The 19,139-nt window shown below is 32.7% G+C and overlaps 3 protein-coding genes across 6 annotated transcripts; 2 read left to right on the top strand and 1 right to left on the bottom strand.

Annotated features, from left to right (window-relative positions):
* Nucleotides 1-785: 785 nt before the first annotated feature.
* Nucleotides 786-6,678, bottom strand: LOC110669329 (protein N-terminal asparagine amidohydrolase). 4 transcript variants are annotated; one of them, XM_021830949.2, is made up of 10 exons: nucleotides 6,463-6,676; nucleotides 5,577-5,762; nucleotides 4,656-4,720; nucleotides 4,448-4,547; nucleotides 4,293-4,331; nucleotides 3,772-3,963; nucleotides 2,853-3,031; nucleotides 2,521-2,640; nucleotides 1,978-2,178; nucleotides 786-1,164 (listed from the first exon to the last, which is right to left on the bottom strand). In XM_021830949.2, the coding sequence occupies exons 1-9, from the start codon at nucleotides 6,505-6,507 to the stop codon at nucleotides 2,013-2,015; spliced, it is 1,092 nt and encodes a 363-aa protein (XP_021686641.1). In that variant the 5' UTR covers nucleotides 6,508-6,676; the 3' UTR covers nucleotides 786-1,164; nucleotides 1,978-2,012. The 4 variants fall into 4 exon arrangements, with proteins under 4 accessions (XP_021686641.1, XP_021686640.1, XP_021686642.1 ...); XM_021830948.2 differs by having other exon boundaries at nucleotides 786-2,178; XM_021830951.2 differs by lacking the exon at nucleotides 786-1,164 and having other exon boundaries at nucleotides 2,040-2,178; nucleotides 2,500-2,640; nucleotides 6,463-6,678.
* A 1,786-nt stretch (nucleotides 6,679-8,464) lies between these two features.
* Nucleotides 8,465-14,009, top strand: LOC110669359 (uncharacterized). The gene is made up of 7 exons (XM_021830997.2): nucleotides 8,465-9,172; nucleotides 10,644-10,696; nucleotides 10,808-10,853; nucleotides 12,103-12,180; nucleotides 12,763-12,870; nucleotides 13,158-13,237; nucleotides 13,431-14,009. The coding sequence occupies exons 1-7, from the start codon at nucleotides 8,531-8,533 to the stop codon at nucleotides 13,537-13,539; spliced, it is 1,116 nt and encodes a 371-aa protein (XP_021686689.1). The 5' UTR covers nucleotides 8,465-8,530; the 3' UTR covers nucleotides 13,540-14,009.
* Nucleotides 14,010-15,571: 1,562 nt separating this feature from the next.
* Nucleotides 15,572-17,028, top strand: LOC110669354 (protein FAR-RED IMPAIRED RESPONSE 1-like). The gene is made up of 3 exons (XM_058133263.1): nucleotides 15,572-16,071; nucleotides 16,165-16,674; nucleotides 16,854-17,028. Exons 1-3 carry the CDS (start codon nucleotides 15,572-15,574, stop codon nucleotides 17,026-17,028), a joined length of 1,185 nt encoding a protein of 394 aa, XP_057989246.1.
* Nucleotides 17,029-19,139: the final 2,111 nt, after the last annotated feature.

The raw sequence follows: 19,139 nt of genomic DNA, 5'->3' as shown, positions 1-19,139 counted from the left end.
ATTTAATTTTTCTTAATTTATACTTTTTATTTTATTTTATTAATAAATACGATCTAAATGGGTATGTGACGCCAATAGCATAATATTTATATAGTATCCATGTGATGTTTATATAATGGGTACATGACAGCTTATGCATCAGTCATGTCTACGCTATATATTTATCACAATAATATTATTTAATGATAATTAATTATTTAAGTTAAATTTAATAATAGAAAAAAATAAAGTATTACATTGATAAAAATTTAAATCATAAGATTTTTTTATTTTTTTATTTCTTAATTTATTATGATTTAATTATTATGAGTAGAATAAATTAAATTTAAATTAAAAATTTTAAATTAAAAATAATTTATTTAAATTAATAATTCATTCAAATGCCAATAGCATTCACCACTGGTGCAGTCACCCACCTTTGAAAAGGGGTTGATAGAGATATGGGCACTTTAGTGACCCCTTGATTTAAGGAACAATCAATGGCCTAACTAATTTAAAAATTACTACTTCCATTCAATTTTTGAATGATGATAATGAAAATGATAAAATCATTTAAATTATAATAAAATATTTTTTATTTTAATTAAATTATTACTTATCTTTCTAATTAAGAGGAGGGAAGGTTATAAAATATATTTTATAGAATTATAAAAATAATTATTACATTCAATAAAAATATGGACAAAATTAAAACAAAAATAATATCTCCCTTAATATTCTCAAAATAATTAATAACTATGAATAAAATCACTTCTAAGAGTGACAGATAAAAATGGATAAAATAATAATAACTAAAAATCTCAACTTTCTTTATTCTGTAATTCAGCACTTGCCATTGTAATTTGTATTTTTGTATAACAATAATAACTAACAATTAACTATTTCATCTCGAATAATTATAAAATATATATTTAAAAAATATATTATCTAAAACTACAAACCCTAACATCTCCCCTCCCTTACGTTAAAATATAAAAATAAATAATTAAATAAATGGATAGAGTTTATGTAAGAGGTATAGCAATGAAGTCTATATTTCAACACAGCCATATCCAAGAAGTAATCTCAGCCATCTCATCTGTCTTTGAAAAATCATGGTACACAAGAACCTTACCACCGCCAGCTTCCTCACCAGCGCTGCCTTTCTTGCATTCACGTCCAAGCCTGAAAACATCGTCTGCACCACCTTAGAACTGGTAATATAACTTTCTTGATCCTCTCCTGGAGTCTTGAAGCTGAGTCTTAAGGGTTGGAGAAATATTATTGTTTGGACCTAATAGGGAAGTCAGCCAGTTCAGTTCTACAGTGGAGGAAGGTAGGTACAGCCAACAGGCACCGGAGTGGTGAGTGAAGAGCCAAAACAAGCAACTGCAGCCCTGACTCCGAAGGTCAAATGGTTACAGGAGCCGTAGGGACAATTTGAGAGCTTGAAAAACCGACCTGTTTTCTTTTCTCCGGTTATGAATCCAGATCGGTGAAGGAAGCCTAAGATTGAGAAGGGAAGTTTTGATTTAAAGAGCGGCCTCTGGTCATTGGGGAATTTGATGGAAATGGTACTTGCTAGAATGGAAACCCTACACCAGAGTTAAAGATGGGCGGCTAAATTTGGAGTAGGTACATAGTTGGGTTTAGTTGGTACTGAGCTTTCAGTGTTAAATTTGTCAGCTACCACATTTGGCTGAAGTTAAGGAAAGCCTCTATTGACTTGTGGGATAACTTTTGAAGGCAACGTGGCAATGGTTGATCCCTCACATCCAACTTCCCTCTCAAATTAAGGACAAAACATGTTCACATACGCAAATGCGAGAAATTCTCACATGAACCTAGTCTCTATCAATTGCATAATTGTTTTGCAATCAATAATCCAGTTATGGAGATATGGTTATCACAAGAATTGCAAATGAGTTGCCATGGCCTAATAAAGTATAGTTTCAAATAAATGAAGATTTTACATTTACCATGATCATCAACACTCACTTGGTGGAGAGAAGAAGCATATTCTTCCATGAAATTTAGGTCATCTGCAATGAAGTTTCAGCCTGAGGTTCTTGTGAGGAATCCTCTGATGTTGGTAAGCAACTCTTCCAGCCTCCATCAGCAGTCCTCTTAAAAATGCGTGGCTGCCTCAGAGGAAAAGTATATTGCCAGTCTGGATGTTTAATTATGTACTCCCATTGCCTGGAAAGAAAGGAAATATTTAACTCTCTGCAATTATCATTTTTAGTGAATTATGGTCCTAAAACAAACCAAGCTGATAATGATCTGTTAGAGCTCAAAACACTAAGACCCTTTCTGATCAGAAACAAGCAAAGCAGACAACACAGCATTAAAATTGATTGATTTAACAAAGCAAGCTCGAAAAACCACATTCTTGGCTCAAAATGCAGAAACCACATCCCTGTTTCTACTCCCAGAAATTCTCAAGTCCAGTGATTATGAAATGAATGGAACTCAAATTATTGCTTATGTCCCACAGCTAAAAGCAGACAGTGAAATGGCCTTCTTTTGAACAGTATTCACCTTCTTTCATTATCCACAAAATCTGGACCCTCTGCAGATGGTGAAGTGGAACAGTTAAGTAGGATATCTGCATCAGAAAGTTGTTCCAGTCTCAAAGCAATGTATCGTTGATTTGAGGTCCTGCATCAGTAAAATAATAAATAACACCAACATATTTTCAATGAATAAAGGTTTGGTAATTACTTTAGACAGAGGTAAGAAGACGACAGAATTTGTGGAATGTATACTATGATAGTGACCAGCATGTGTAGACCTCTATAATATTCATCATCAAGGCAACAGCTTTTGAAAAATTTCAAAGGCAGGGATTTATGCAAATTAAGCAACAATACCAACAACATGAAGCAATCACAAATCGATCAGCTAGAGTATCATATGTCTCCAGCAACTTGCCATTCCAAGTCGGATCTTCATATGCTGCACTCACTCGAATTCTTCTGACAATTTCATCTGGACATCTTGTAGCTCTCTCAAAACTGGCTGGAGTGAGAGATCCAGTGGATGTTTCAACCTGACAAGGTGGAAAAAGAAATCAGAGTCTACATCATTGAAACCAAATCTTTGTAAAAGTTTTAACAACTAAATGAAATGCTACTCAATATACCTTGTCCTAAAAACATAAGTACCACACATTTAAATTATTGGCAAGCAATATTGAGTACTTATTGGTCCATAAAGAACAATTTCCACCAACAGAAATAAGGGCAAGTTAGAATCCTTTGGGAAATTCAACTGCAAAGGAAATTAATACTTTGATACTAACAAATGGTTGAATTATTTTTGATGAATTTAATATAGCTTACATTTTAACAGCATTTCATAATTGCATTCTCTCATTTATTGAACTTTACTCTTAGCCACTCTTCTTGCCACTTTGGTATTGTCTGCCTAGACTTCAGATCCAGCACTGCTACAAGTTTACCATTAAATAATAATATATTTGTCTGTATATGACTTGGCCCTTCCATCGCCATGCTCTGGTCATGAATTTACAGTTTCTTTAGCATCGCTTCTATATAAAATAAGGCTAGATGAGTAGACAGGACAGGTAGATCTAATCTAAGAAATGTTAATAAAAGAAATTTCCTAGGCTCCTCATTTCACAGGTAGATACTTTGCTCCACGAATGATATACCTTTCAACACATAGAAGTGAACTTTCCATAGTGTTTAATCAAATGTAAACAACTAGTTCATTATTTATTCATTTCAATGCAAACAATAAAAAGAAGGAATTAATACTTGAAACTACCAAGAAGCCATTGAAGATTGGGTATGCATTCCCTTGAGAATCTCTCTTGGTGTTATGCCCAAGGACAAAGAGAGTTTGAATGTGAAACTTTTCTCGTCTCTTCTCCATAGTTTCAATCATTTTTTTGCATAATGGAAAAGAATAACCATCTGATTTCGCATGGCTTTCAGACCAAGTGGTGCCATTAGCATGCTGCAATGCAAATAAAGTTAACATTTGCTTTAATCACTCCACTTCTGAAGATGAAACTACGTATCTGTAATATCAAAAAAGAAAAGCCCTGTTTGGCATTGAGTTCCAGAGCCTGAAACTGCTTTTCTGAATAAAAGCACAATTTTAGATGCTGTTGAGAAAAGCAGTTTGGAAAAAAACTGTTTTGTTATTTTAGTGTTCTTATGACTAAAACTGATCAAATTTAATTTTTAATTATTTTTTAACACTCTCTAACTAGTATATTTAAAAAAATGATTTTCTCAACAACAATGCCAAACGAGCCCAAAGTAGGAGTTCTTGGACCAGACTTTGAGGGTAACATCTTCAAAACCACCAATCATGTGCACCTGCATTTTACAATTATGCAAAGGGCTCACTTAATGCAAAAATAGTTGAACTACATTAAGAGAAATCACCAATAATGCAACAATAGTGTTGGAGGAAAATAAGCATAGAAGAATACATCCAAGTCAATGTCAACATTTTGATCAACAAGAAGTGACAACATCTGGTCAAAGCCCATATCAACAATTTTTGGAGAATCCATATGGGCAACAGATACCCTGCAAGTAAATGAAGGAATCAGAAATGCAAAGTAAAAAATTGTAACTTCAATGATGAATTTTCAAATTCCATATTGTAGCCAATCTCTAATGAAATCGATTCCTTACATTCCATTTTTCTGGTTGCGAATAACAAGGCCCACACAAGTAGTTGCTTCATCAGTGCCAACAAACTATTCGCGCATTACAAAGAACAAGAATAAGAAATGGAAGTGAAAATATCTATTTCTATGTAGGTTTGGACATTTAAAATATCAAAGAATACCAATTAACTTAATCACAAGAGACTACAATGATAAATTATCACTATATGCAGCTGAATTCACACAACTTCTGGGTATAATTTCATATGCATGATGTATCAAGCATCTGGGACCTTAATTTACAAACAAGAAAACAGAGAAGGTCCAAAACTCAGATGTCTAAAGGATTTGGTAATATGATATTTTTCTTTTGATTTTATAGCAACATGATTAGAAAAGAACCAAAGATGGTTAATAACTAAAGTCACGCTCTTGCACATAAGAATACTAAGATACTATGATGAACTGCTTTTACACATGCAAAGTCATCAAGGACTGACTTTTCCAAAGGCAACTACTTATGCTTCATCAACAACTACATATGCCTGCCCCCTCCCCACAACACCCCCCCCCCCCCCCCCTTCCCAAAAAAAATATATAAAAATAAAAATAATAAAAAAAGAGTTCTGCTCTGTCACGTTCCTGACTACATATTAACTAAGAGAAGTGTCCATCAAGTATGAGAACCATTTTATAGGTCTGAGTGTTTGTAATACCAGATAAAATCATACTGACACTTATGAAAGGGATCCAATTTTTACTAATGAAAACAAAATGAGACAGTGGAAAATAAAAAACAAATTAAGCTGAAGTGATACCCTAAGATAAAATATGAAAAATAGAAAAAGATATACATTACTGATATAGCACAAACCTCAAAGGTCTTGACTTTCATAAACATTTTCCTAAAGAAATGAATAATGCATGAAAAAAAAAAAAAGCATACATCCACAAGTGCAGGGTCGACAGTTGCGTATTCTCTTTGGAAGATGTAAACATATCGACTCTGTGTTGATCTTTGTGAGCCTGACTCCTCAGAGACAGAGAACTTCCTCTCCTGCTTTGCCTTCAATGCATGTGAGGCAGAAACCAGCACAGGATGTTCCATCAAAGCTGCCAAGGTATCACTTTCCTGATGACAAATACAATTTCCAGGTTTCTTAGCCATTGGCTGTATTAAGGGGCAAACGAAAACCAAAAAAGGATTTGGAAAAGTTGCTGAAACAAGATGATTTGACTGTTGGAACAGAGATTATTAAAACAAAAATCTAGACATAGAACAAGCCCTGAAGCACAATGGGTATAAATATGCAGAGCAGACTAAGAATCCCAGTTAGATCCTAGGTTCACAAAATTTATAAGGTTAGTATTAATATCCTTATTAATTTATTTTTTTTTTTGGGTGTCTTTCTTGGTACACCACCAATAAAACTCCAAATCATAACAGGTAAAATAGAAGGCACCCACCAAAAATATCCATAAACTTTGGATGCAAATCATTAAATACCCGATTTTCCATCAAGAATTATCATTTTGCAGTGAGTTCAGGTAGATTCAAGTCAAAAACTCTTTTCAATATCAATATTATAACCATGTCTTTGTTTTAGAGGTTAATTTCCCACGTCTTCTCAGCAACCAAAACAATTAGATAACTGCTTAAGCTCAGAGAGATGTAGTACGAATATCGTGTTTCATTATCTAGGCAACCAAGCAGATAGCTTTAAAACAAAATCAATGATAAGAGGATCAATATACTAAGTCGAAGCAGACGGGTATGTGAAAAAAACACTCAAGTATTAAAAACGAATAATCTGAAAAAGTGGAGTGAGTACCTGAGAGGAAATGGTAGAAAATGGAACCCCATCAACGAAGATCATGGTTGCGTGATAACCAGAGAGAGAGAGAGAGAGAGAGAGATGAGAATTGCCCCAAAATAGAAGCAAAAGATACCAGTTCCTCCTCTTCTTCTCGATGAGTCTGGTGGAAGGAAGCAGGGAACCTGATTCTCTTCCAAGTTGGCCTATGGTGTGTTGACTGTAATACTGAATAATTTAATAAATTTACTTAATTCTTTGTTTTAGATAATATGCTCTTTTTTTTGGAAAAATTTTAGATAATATATTTAATTCATTAATAATAAAATTATATAATTTTAATTTTAATTTATTAATATGTATTAATTTAATTCACAGTTTCTTTTAAATAATAATTTTTGAGATGTATTTCTGTTAACAGAAATATCATCTTATTATTTATTTTCAATATAATAATAAAAAGTTTTGATTATTATAATAACTTTTATATCAATATTTATTAATTTAATAGTATTTGATTTAAATCGAAATTGCATATCGAAGTAAAATAAATATATAGAAATTTATGTAAAAAAAATTCTTAAAAGATAGATTATAATAGAATTATGATGTTTTATATTTTTAAATATAATTCTTAATTTTTTTAATTTGATCAAATGTTAATTAATAATGGGTAGAAATGTCAAATTTTATTTATTATTTAATATTAATAATTAAAAAATACAATTTAAAATGAAAATGAAAATTCAAGCTCATATAAAAATAAAAATATTAAGTTAAACACTATTTAATATTAATAATTAAATTTATAATTAATAAAAGATAAGTTAAAATAAAATTTCAAATCGAAATTTATTTTATATTTTTAAATAAAATTATTTTTTTAATTATTTCATATATTAATTAATAATGAATATATATATATATATTTATATAAAAAATAAAATTATTATATTTTAAATTTTATAATTTCTGTACATTAACTGAATATATTTGCTTTTTATTTTATTTTATATTTTAAATTTAAATAATTATATATTTAAAGCTAAACATCATGTAAAACTAAATTAAAGTAAAAATTTTAAATAAATTTATTATTTTTAATTATGTCAAATTTTAATTAAAGGCAAATTCAAGTGTCAATTTCAAGTTAAATGTTTTTAATCTTTAGCTTTCAATATATATATGTGTATGTGTTGTAAATGTTATATTAACATAAACATACCTCAAAACTTTTTTTTCTTAAAAATATAAATATTAAACCTACTTTGATAATTAAATTATAAAGTACCATTTTTTTTTTAATTCAAAGAGAAAGAAAAGAAAAATTTATAGATGTTAAGTATATATTTTTTTAATTAAAAAAATAAATAAAAAATTTATAAATAGTAATAAATAAAATATTCACATAATTTATTATACTTAAATTTAATTAATAATTTAAATATTTAAAATTCATCTGAAATCTACTTAAAATTTATTTTAAACTATTTATAATTTATAGTATTAAACACAGTTCAAAGGCTTACCTAATAGATGAATTAAGTTTTGATATATATAAATAATTATTAAACTAATTAAATTTATTAAAAATTTAAAAATTTTGATGTGACATTCAGTTAAAATTTAGTGAATTTGTTAACATAAAAAATTTACTCGTGTTAATTAATTAGATCACATTAATTTATTAAAAAAATCACATTTAATTTTTTTTTATTTGATTCAATAATATATTTAAATTAATTTAAATTTTAATTTATTAATTTAATTAATAATTTCAATAATATTATCATATATTACTGTTTAAATCCATTTAATTTTGATATCTTAATTTAAATTTTATATAAAAAAATATATTAATATATTTTAAAATATTAATAATTTTATAAAAATATTTAAATTTACTTAAATAAAATTTTAAATTTAATAAAATAATAAAAATAAGACACGCTCGACGCGTGTTTTGTGGGACGAAAGATGATTCAAACTTTCCAATAAAAAGCAAAAGTAGCAAATCGCATCGTTGGTTTCAATTTCAAAACAAACTCACAAAAACCCTCCAAATTCCCCGCCACCGCCCTACCCCATGGCCACCACTTCTAATCTTCCATCCTCCACAGCCTCCGCCGCCACCACCACTACACGTCCCTTCGCCTCCACCACCACCACTACTACTGCTGCTGCAACCGTTAAGTCCCCCTCAAGGCCTCAAACTCCCCACGCTTCTCCATTCCCACTTTACCACTACTACGCATCTCAAAACATTCAAATTAGACCCCAAACCCAAACCCAAGCAAAAACCCAAATTTCAAATCCAATTTCATCGTCTCAGCAACAACAGGGGATTCTCTACCCAGTTGCTTCCTCTGGCCGCGGTTTCATCCCCAGGCCTATCCGCCCTCTAGATCAGACCGTTACCCTGGCTAATAACCAAAACCTTACCCCTGGCGCGTACCAACCACGTGCTGTTGGAGTTGCTTATAGAACTCCAATTGGGTCTGGTTCCGCGTCTGCTTCGGGAGCTGGCACCGGTTCTCCACGGTCTCATCCTCATTTGGATTCTGGATTGGCGCAACATCCTCATCCTTCTTTTCATCATCCCGTGCACATGATTAGACAGCACCCAACTCACTTGCAACATCAGCAGCAGCAGCAGCATTATTTAAGTGGTTCCGTTGGTGTCGGATTGGCTCCGATTAAGGGAATTCCGGTTGCTGGGCAACTCAAGGTTTGTTTTTGGTTTTGTTTTCGTTTTCGTTTTCTTTTTCTTTTCTTATAAGAAAGTTTTTAAACTCAATGGTTGTTATTTTAATTTTTTTTTTTTGAACTGTGTTTGTTCGGATAGTACTTACTTGTTTGATATTGTAGCAGGTATAATTGATTGCTGAATTGAATACCTTTTTCTCTTTTTTTTTATGGAATTTCTTATATTAGGTTTTCGGAGTGTGAATTGTAGTTTAATCAATATTTTTTGATTGTTTGACGAGGGCTGGTTTTGATCTTTACAGAATTTAATAGGTGTCTGGTTTGATATTTTGAAGGTAAAGCATGTTTGGCGATCGGAATGGAGCTTGAATTAAATAACTTTTTTTCATATTCTAATATTTTGTTTGAATTGAAATAATTTTTTATAATCTAATATTTTATGATTAAGAAAACATATAAGATTGAGCTTCATCTTTCAGGTAATTGTGGAATACGTGTGAGGAAGTTCTCCCTTGATAACAATTAGCCAGTAAATAATGCTATAGCAGTGCTATGTGGAATCAAGATTTCTTTTTGCAAGATATTATATTCAAATTCATTTAAATCGAATTGAATGGTTTTTGAGGATTAGGATACAGTGATAAAGAATGATGACGTTGTTTAACTTATTAAATACTAAAATATTTAAAGGATTCTTATGATATGCTGGAAATTCAAACTAGTAAAAAAAATCTTTCAAAATTTTGAAAAGTATGGGAGTTCGATCTCTGAACACATACCTGTACTCTATACTCATACCAAGTTCAAAACGAAATAGAAGTATTAATGAACTGTCCAGGGTTAGTTCTAAAGCACGTAATACTTTGTTGTGTTTGTAGCTAACCTTTCTTCCAATCAAACACAATCAAGAATCCTAAAAACTTCCTCTTCCACAAGATGGGGCGTTGCTATGAATTTGTGCACTGTTTTAAAGATCATTAGAGAGGAAAGATAAAGTATTTGCTAAGTACAAATAAAGTATTTGCTAAGTACAAAATTATTTAAGATCTTCTTTACTTCTCTTTTACCATTATCATTTCATTGCATCCTATATTTTTTTTGCTTTCCAGACCTGTTTAAGCACTATTTTGGCTTACATTCAATATTCTCAACTTATTCAACTTAAACATGTTTGAACTGTTTTTGCAATGATGGTTTCTAACACTACTAGTTGAATAATTTTACGAGTTCAATGTATCTGTGTGAGTAACTGAATATTGTGGAGCATGTTACACTTCAGTGAATGATCCTGATTGAAACATCATGGTTCATGTGCTGAAGCCTATAACATCAGATTGTTGCATTTGATATTTTGCTTGCAACTTCATTTTTTTTTTCCATTTGCCTAAATATGCCTTCTGCTGGTGTTCTCATAATTTCTTTTATTGCATGCTGCTGGTGTTCTCCTAATTTCTTTTATTGCATGCATTAAATTTTTGCTTATTTCTGTGTAGGCTGCTTCATCTCCATCACCAGTTTCTGATTCTAATGTCTATAAAAGTTTAAGGTAACTTTTGTATTTATATTGTCCTATTATTTTTTGTTGCTTTTGGCCCCACTTTAGAAGTACGTATGGGCATTCAACAATAGTTCTGCTTCTTTTGCTTTGCTCATACAGGGACAGAAGCAGAGATGATACTCTTACTGTGATTAGGGATCGAAAAGTAAGAACCACCTCCCTCCTTTTCGGGAACTTGTATACAAAATTATCATGAACAAGTTACTATATAAGTAGGAATAAACAGATAAACTTATTGAAAACTATTTACACTTGGTTTGAGAGGTTATTCTGTCTCCAAAAAATCTTATTGATGTTTAATTTTCCATATGTTTTTCGGTTGTAGAAGCAATGTACAGATCACACTAGCACACAATTCAGGCTATTATTTAGGTTTATCAATGTTACATAGGTTTAGTAGGCCTTTTCTTTTTGAGACATAAATGGCTGGTTCCTAAGTCCTTAACCATGGGATCTAAAACCTTACACTTATGCATTACGCTAGAAATTTTAAAAGATCATCTGTTGCCTGTGCAATTAGAATTGGAGGAAGATAGCATTCAAGGCTTCTTTATGCCATTGTTCTTCCTCTTATTCCCCACCACGTCCCCCCCACCCCTCTCTCTCTCTTCCTCTTCCGCTTCTCCTTCCCCTTCCCCCTTCTTTTCTCCCCTTGATGAGGATGTTTCTTTAATGGTTAATTGGTCATGGAGTGTTCCGTGTGTTTGATCATTGAACAAGTAGTTGTTGGGGTTCTAGAATTCTACGTTGTTTAATTTGTTTTTACAAAGAAAAAAAAAAATTAAAGTCCCCTTTAGTGTGTGATAACTTTGAGTCTGACTTTCTTTTTTCTGGTGCTGTAACTTTCGAGGATGTGGTAGTGTGTCTTATTCTTGTCAAACTCAATTTGTGGTGTTCTAGGAGTCCCCACTTCCTGCGAGTGTGACTGCACATATACATATTTTAGGGGAGAGAGAGAGAGAGAGAGAGAGAGAGAGAGAGAGAGAGGAGGGGGAATCTGTTAATATCCCACATTAGTTTGGGATAGGGGTAATGTGCCCCTCATATAGCCTTGAGTACTTCTCCCCCTAGCTAGCTTTTGGGGTGAGTTTGGCCTTGCCCATTTTCTTAAGATGGTATTAGAGCCTCCTCAACTAATGTTCGGCCTCTCATAAGTGTTTTCGCTCTAGGTGTTTGGCCCTGGATGTTAGGAGGTTGTATTAATATCCCTCAATCTACAAGGGTCTTCTTAGCTATGTTTTGCCATCTTTTCCAGAGAGTTATTTGCTGCTGTGTGCTTCTATAAAATCATTTTAGATACTGTGGATTATATTGGGAATATGCTTAGTGCAAAACTATGACATATGGTTATGACATCATTTTCAATGTTAATCACCTGTTTTTTATGTTTGTAGGTAAAAATATCAGATGAGGCTTCTATTTATGCACTTTGTCGATCATGGTTGAGAAATGGATTTCATGAGGAAAGTCAGGTTCGAGTTATCTTTGGTTGAAACTGCCTTTTGCATGTATTTTAAGTCTGCTGCTTTTGATTAAATATTTATAGACATTTCATGCACTTATTGTAATAGAGATACCACCGAAATGGTTGCATATTTGTGGTGTTTATTAGAATGCCCATGTTGAAATAACTGAGTCCAAAGCCCCTTTCTCCCCACGTAGTTGTAGCTTTTAAGTCTTTGGATAGGATTGATGTTTGATATTGACTAGAGAAACACCTTGTTGTACTAGGGTTCGCTTTTACTTTTATCTGGTCGTGATTATTGGGAAGTTAGTTACATGGATGGCCATCATAAAACTGAAGTGTCATTGTTTCACTCGTGTGCTAGTCATAAAATTAACTTTGTGGGACATTACCTATTACTGCCTTCTTGTTAGCAAAGCTAACCATTTAAACTGGATATTATGCTTGCAATTTTATATATTTTTTTAGTGATTAAGAATATAGTAATGGCAATGCTATTGAAGTATGTAGAATACATAAGACAGAGAGATCCTATGAAGCATTGTTCATTGTACCCTTCTCATTCCTTGATTTTTAATGTACTGGGCAGCCACACTATGGGGATGTTGTAAAGTCTCTTCCAAGACCTTTACCTATGCATGTTTTAGGCACTCATTCGCCAAAGAAGGAAGGAGAAGAAGTAGAAGATGATGAGAAGGTTGGTACTTGTGATTATTTATTCTCTTTTGCTTAGTTATGAATCTATTGTCATATTTATAGGTCTGTCAGATCAAATTGTCTTGCCCCCTGTATGAATTATTTAATTTCTGCTTGCATTTTATTGAGTTAGTCCTCTTGAGAGATTTCATTTGTCTAGCATATTAATAGTCTACACCAGGTGGTTTTGTAGGAGTTTCCACATAAGATTATTTTGATGTCTCTTTTACATTCTACACAGAAAATTTTGATTTAATGTCCTTTCTTTTTGCCTATTTCTGCTTTTAGGATGAGCAGTCTGTTGATCATTTATCTGCACAAGATCTCTTAAAGAGACATATTAAGCGCGCTAAAAAGGTTCGGGCACGGTAAGCTTCTTTCTTCACCTATTGGTGCATTTGTGATTTATCTAAAATCTACTCAGAAGTGTTATTTAAATCTTGAATGGCATCTCAATGCTTCATTATTTCAATATGACTCGGATTTCCCAGTAAGCATGAAGCAAGGTTTTGGCTGTGTAATTATAACACAAGTGAAACAATATTTGTGTTTGCTTTGTAGTTTAAGGGAAGGAAGGTTGAAGCGAATTGCAAGATACAAAACCAGGCTGGCACTTCTCCTTCCTCCGCAGGTAGAACAGTTCAGAAATGACACTGCTGCTGGAAACTGATCCACACTGATGAGACAAGACATTTAGATATTAACACACCCTCACATAGAATGAGTGAGGGAAAAGCGAAGTGCTCAACAATGGTGGCAGAGTTGAATGATCCAAGTCACAGTTGGAGGCAATAGGGTAAAACTTGTTCAGTTGGTTTGTTTATGAAGTAACTGTGTGATGATCTAACATTGTCCAGCCTGAAAACAGAAATTGTTCTCATGTTTTTCATGGTTGAAGGGGCTGGAATAGGAAAATGTGAATCAGAAATGCCATGATTTTAGTCTCGGGAGATATTTCAACATCGCCTGATTTCCATCTTGTTGCTGTAAAATGTATTATTTGGCTGTTGAATTTCACCAACACTAACACATATTTTGTAGTGATAGCTGCAGATTTCAACATTGGATTGTTCTCTAAATGTCATTATGCTTTTATCTTTTCAATTTCAAGAAATAAAATGCTTTACGATTTGCAGTTGATTGATTGGCTAGTGAACTATGCTCGACAATGAAAATTGTGCTCCCATTATTTTCACTCAACCAATATGCGATTGAGTTAGACATGGCCAGCAATTCAGGTCGAAACGGCGAGTCCTGGTTTATTGGTTATGATTAGTTGCGCTTTCAATTTCATATCGGTTCGATTTTATTCAAATTTAATGATAATTAATCGTATTAATTTGAATGAGTTAATTTGGAGTTGAGTTATATAAATTTTAGATGTATGCTTAATTGATCTTAATTTTATAAATTATTTAAATTTAGATTAATTTAAATTTTATATAAATTAAAATGCAATAATTTTTTTTAATTGAGTCAATTTATCAATTCTATTTAGCACTCAATAAATTTGGAAGTAGACATTATAGCTATAAATTTGGATGGTTGAGACCTTGAATTCCCAAAAAAATAAAATAAATTAGCATAGTTATGAGTTTGACTCGTTCCTAATGATAATTATTTTTGAAAATAAATATGAATAGGGATGCGTGAGAAAACCAAATCAACAAGATTCAACCCACATGAAAATTCAAGTCAATGTCCACAGTATTAAATAAGTTAAATGTACTGTAGTTGCATCAAAAATTCATTTCTCTTCCACTAACGACCATATGCATTCAATTCATATCCATTTTTCCAAAGCTAATTTATATTTTCTTAATTCCAATATGAACAAACAATCCATTGAATTTTCTTAAAACTTTGTCTTCTTACCATAGAGAGTTAGCCAACAGAACCAAATTAATTTGACCCTTAATTTTAAATTGAACACTTGGGATTGGGATTAAGGCAGATAAAATTTTTTAAAAAAATTGAAAATGGGAAGTGGTGATGAATTCAAGCAATGGGAGTTGAAGTTGGTAGAAAGTCATTAGTGTCATATGTTTTCGCCAACCTCATGCACCACAACAAAATTCCTATTGAACTTTTCTTCAATCTCTTCATCATCATCATCAATGACTATTGAGTAAATTATTTATTTATCATTAAATTTTTTTATTATTAACACTTTCATCACTTTATTTTAAAAAAATAAATTAAAATATCTTTAAAATTTAGTTTAGTCTAAAAAAATATCCTTTCAATCCATCACATTTTAAAATAGATAGAGATATTATTTTATTAAAAATGGTTGTTGGATCGATTCTATCTGGATAGAATGACCTTCTAGCTGGATTTTGAAGCTTGAATGACCAAACTAACCTCATATGGTTTCGGGGGGAAAATATGGGAGGGAATCATAATAGTGGTTGGCCATGCATTGAGAGGGAAATGAAGATGAGTTTGGCACTAACCAGTCTTGCATCGAGAATTACTACTCTTGTATCGTGAATGAATATCATTAATGAGTTTTAGTAATCCTAGAGAAATGGTTCATTAAACCGATTATGTAATCAAAAAAATTGGAGGGAAGCTTGCAATTAAAATGAATTATGATCAACAAAACAATAAGTTTCTTTTGCTTAAACATGTAAACTGATTGTATTCACTTGAAAAATAACATATCATTGCCTCATAAGTGTGAAGTCAGACTGCTGAAAATGGAAGACATGAATATGGCAGACATTAATAGGGTTAATCGTAGGATGATAATTCAAGATGTGTTTGGGTGTAGTGAGGATGACAACATTTTTGATGAAGATGGGGAAAGTTTTGCAGATGTAGAGATGAACCCATCAAGTAATGCATTTTCAAATGCACAAATTAACCACAGTAATGAGTCCTTCATACTTTCAATTGAGGAAGGTCCAAAAAAGGGCATGTGGTTTGATTCTGTGGATAGGTTATATGAGTTTTACAAAGAACACACGAGGTTAAAAGGATTTAGTGTTGCTAAGAGATGTGCTTCGAAAGGAAAAGGAGAGATGTATAGATATCAAACAATCTATTGCGACAAGGGAAGAAGACCCGACGCTGAGAAATTTACTAAGAGGATTAATTGTCCTGTATGGGTGAATGCGGTTTTGAGAGATAATGGGTTGTGGGAGGTCACAAAGATTATTTCAGAACACAACCATGAATTGGATCCTTCAACATCTAGGTTTATGGCAGGTCATAGGAAAATTACTCCTAATATGAAAAGGGTATTGGAGGCTAATGATATTTGAGGTATAAGGCCTTGCAAAAGCATTAGGTTGTTAGAAGTCCAAGCAGGTGGACCTGAGAATTTGAGCTGCATCCCCAAAGATATCAAAAATTTTATAGAGAGTAACAGGAGGTCACATTTAGAAGATGGTGATGTCGAGGCAATTCGAAGTTTGTTCGTTACTATGCAAAAGAAGGATGGAAATTTTTTTTATACAATAAGAGTGGACAATGAAAATAGGCTGTCTGATGTATTTTGGGTTCATTCGCGTGGCAGGGCTGTGTACGAGGAGTTTCACTATGTAGTCAGTTTTGACACTACATATCTAGTTAATCGTTATAAGATGCCTTTTGCTACTATTGTTGGTGTTAACCATCATGACCAATCCATTCTACTTGGATGTGCCTTAGTAGCACATGAGGATGCAGAAACCTTCAGGTGGTTATTTAATGCATGGCTTGAAGCAATGGGAGGCATTCATCCCACTGCTATCCTAACTGATCAATGTGAAGCCATAAGGAGAGCAATTAGGGAAGTAATGCCGAACACTAGGCACAGGTATGTTCGAATGATGAATATGACATGGACTTGAATATGAAGTTCAAGTGGATGGACTGGAGAATTTAATGTATAAAATTATGTTAACAAATTCATGATATCCGATATGCTATTTTAATGTGTGTGTGCGTGATTTTGTTTGTCACAATTTTAATTATATTTGGCTTTTCGTTTGGGAGGTTCTGTTTATGGCATATTTTATGCAAGGTTCCAGAAAAGTTTCAAAATGTTGCTGATTTTGGCAATGCAGTTCAAGAATTCAAGGCTGTGATTTACGATAGTTTGAGTATTGAGATGTTCGAAAGTAACTGGACAAATCTTAAGACAAAGTATGGATTGGAAACCAATGATTAGCTTGCAAAGTTGTAATATTATCGAGAGCAATGGGTGCCTATGTTTCTAAATAAGTGGTTTTGGGCCGGTATGCTTTCCACACAGAGAAGCGAAAGTATGCATGCTTACTTCGATGGTTTTGTCAATTCGAGAAGCACGCTAAAACAATTTGTTGAGCAATACGAAATTGCAATGCGAGATAAGAATGAAAAGGAACTACAGGCAGAGCACAAGTCAAGATATACTGTTATTAAATGCAAGTCGCATTTTAGATTTGAGAAACAATTCCAAAGATGCTTTACAAACTCAATGTTCAAGCAAGTTCAAGATGAAATTCAATGCATTATGTATTACCATGTGCTTCCTCCTAATGCAGATGACAATGTTATTGATCCTCCTCTTGGGGTTGAGGTCTTTATGGTGAGGGAGAAATCATTAATCAATCATTGGTACGTTAAGGAACTTATGTACACTGTGGAGTTTAGGTCAAATGGCCAGTACTTGAGCTGTATTTGCAGAAAATTTGAATCAAAAGAGATCCTTTATTACCACATATTCAAAGTGATGGACGTGAAACATTGAACAAGAACACAAAAGGTATTTGAGTAGAAGGTGGCAGAAAGATGTGTTAAGGCCTCATACCAAGATTTTATTTGATGGAATTTATCCACAAATGACGAATGAGTACAAGCTGTACAAGGAGGTTGAAAAATCATTTGTGGAAGTTGTGGATTTGTCATTTGATAATGAGCACAAATTCCGATTAGTGAAACAATGATTGCTCACATTAAAGCAAGAATTGTTGAACTTTGATATTGTAGATGATCATAAAGGTGGTCATACTGGTAACACAAATGTCTCAGACAGTGCAAAGCAAATTGGCGGTGTTGAAAGTGAAGGAAATGAACCAAATGTTCGTGATCCACAAGTTACTCGAAGTAGAGATCGGCCTTATATAAATAGGTTGAGGTCACACAGAGAAGTAAATCGGCGAAATACACCTACTAAAGACACAGATGTTAGAAGTAGTGGTGGCGATGATCGTGGCGAAAGAGGTAATACTGGAGGCAGGGGTCATAACTGTAGAAGGACAAGTTAGTCTAAGTTATTTGACTGTGTTATTCATGGATCTTTTCATATTAGTATTATAAGCAAACGATCTGTTCTATTTATAATACCCCTATTTGCATAGCTTGGTATATTTCACTATTCCGATGACCGGTGTCGGTCCGGATAATTAAGGAGATTAGAACCACACTTAAGACAACTAGAAAAGCCCTGAACACAAATAATTAGTAATTGTCAATTAGTTAAGTATAAATAAGAAAAACAGAACATAAGAAGTTAAATGAGCCGAGAGTCACAGCGATGGGTGACCTTTTCGGGAAGGATTGCGAGGTTGATTTAAACTCGAATTTCGAACCATAAAATGTGACGCCGCAGTCCTTAGGACTATTGCGAACATAGAGGAAAGGAGAAAATCACGAAAGATAATTGTTAAGCCGGTCAAATAATTAGGTCAAGGATTCGAAAGAAATATTCAATTATTTATAAACCGGGTCGAATCGACGATGGGCAATTTGGTCAATTGACCCCAAGAGCTGACTCCTGACCTAACTATCAAATAAAATCGAAGAAAAGAAAATTTCAGAATCGGGAATTAAATTAAAGAACTAATAGAAAAATAAAAAAAAAAAAGAAAAAGGAAAAGTAAAAAGTGATGACATTATGCATGACCTCATGCATGATGCAATAATTATTATAATTAAAATTTATTTTATTTAAATTTTGGTCTTCCTAAGGGATAAACTAATAAAAGAAAAAGAAAAGAAAAAAAAGAAAAAGAAAATACTCATCTTCATCCTTGCCGTCCCTCACCTCTCTCTCCCTCTCTCTCACCAAAACTCTATTGAAGCTTGCACTCAAGCTTGAATTCCCTCACTTAACCCTAATATTTTCCATAAACACCTCATCAAAGTTTGTTACCTCAACTTAAGAAGAAGATTGAAAGAGGAAAGAAAGGCCAAAAGATAGAGAATTGAAGGATTTGAAGTTCTAAGAAAGGTTAGTAAGCTAAACTTTGTATTTTTAGTTTAATTCTAGTGTTTATGATTGAATGAACTTAGAAATTA

Source organism: Hevea brasiliensis, chromosome 14 (assembly GCF_030052815.1).
Source record: "Hevea brasiliensis isolate MT/VB/25A 57/8 chromosome 14, ASM3005281v1, whole genome shotgun sequence".
NCBI lineage: Eukaryota > Viridiplantae > Streptophyta > Magnoliopsida > Malpighiales > Euphorbiaceae > Hevea > Hevea brasiliensis.
The sequence above is the reverse complement of the archived record's forward strand: the minus strand, read 5'-3'. Positions and strand labels throughout refer to the sequence as shown.

Excerpts from the sequence above, each read along its gene's own strand:
- LOC110669329 (XM_021830948.2), bottom strand. The coding sequence starts at position 6,507 with ATGATCTTCGTTGATGGGGTTCCATTTTCTACCATTTCCTCTCAG. Across the intron at positions 4,548-4,655 it reads CGCAACCAGAAAAATGGAAT|GGTATCTGTTGCCCATATGG; the intron begins GTAAGGAATCGA and ends ATTTACTTGCAG. Across the intron at positions 3,964-4,292 it reads TTGAAGATGTTACCCTCAAA|CATGCTAATGGCACCACTTG; the intron begins GTCTGGTCCAAG and ends TTTGCATTGCAG.
- LOC110669359 (XM_021830997.2), top strand. The coding sequence starts at position 8,531 with ATGGCCACCACTTCTAATCTTCCATCCTCCACAGCCTCCGCCGCCACC. Across the intron at positions 10,697-10,807 it reads AATGTCTATAAAAGTTTAAG|GGACAGAAGCAGAGATGATA; the intron begins GTAACTTTTGTA and ends TTGCTCATACAG. Across the intron at positions 10,854-12,102 it reads CTGTGATTAGGGATCGAAAA|GTAAAAATATCAGATGAGGC; the intron begins GTAAGAACCACC and ends TTATGTTTGTAG.
- LOC110669354 (XM_058133263.1), top strand. The coding sequence starts at position 15,572 with ATGGAAGACATGAATATGGCAGACATTAATAGGGTTAATCGTAGGATG. Across the intron at positions 16,072-16,164 it reads TTGGATCCTTCAACATCTAG|GTTGTTAGAAGTCCAAGCAG; the intron begins GTTTATGGCAGG and ends CAAAAGCATTAG. Across the intron at positions 16,675-16,853 it reads ATGCCGAACACTAGGCACAG|GTTCTGTTTATGGCATATTT; the intron begins GTATGTTCGAAT and ends TTCGTTTGGGAG.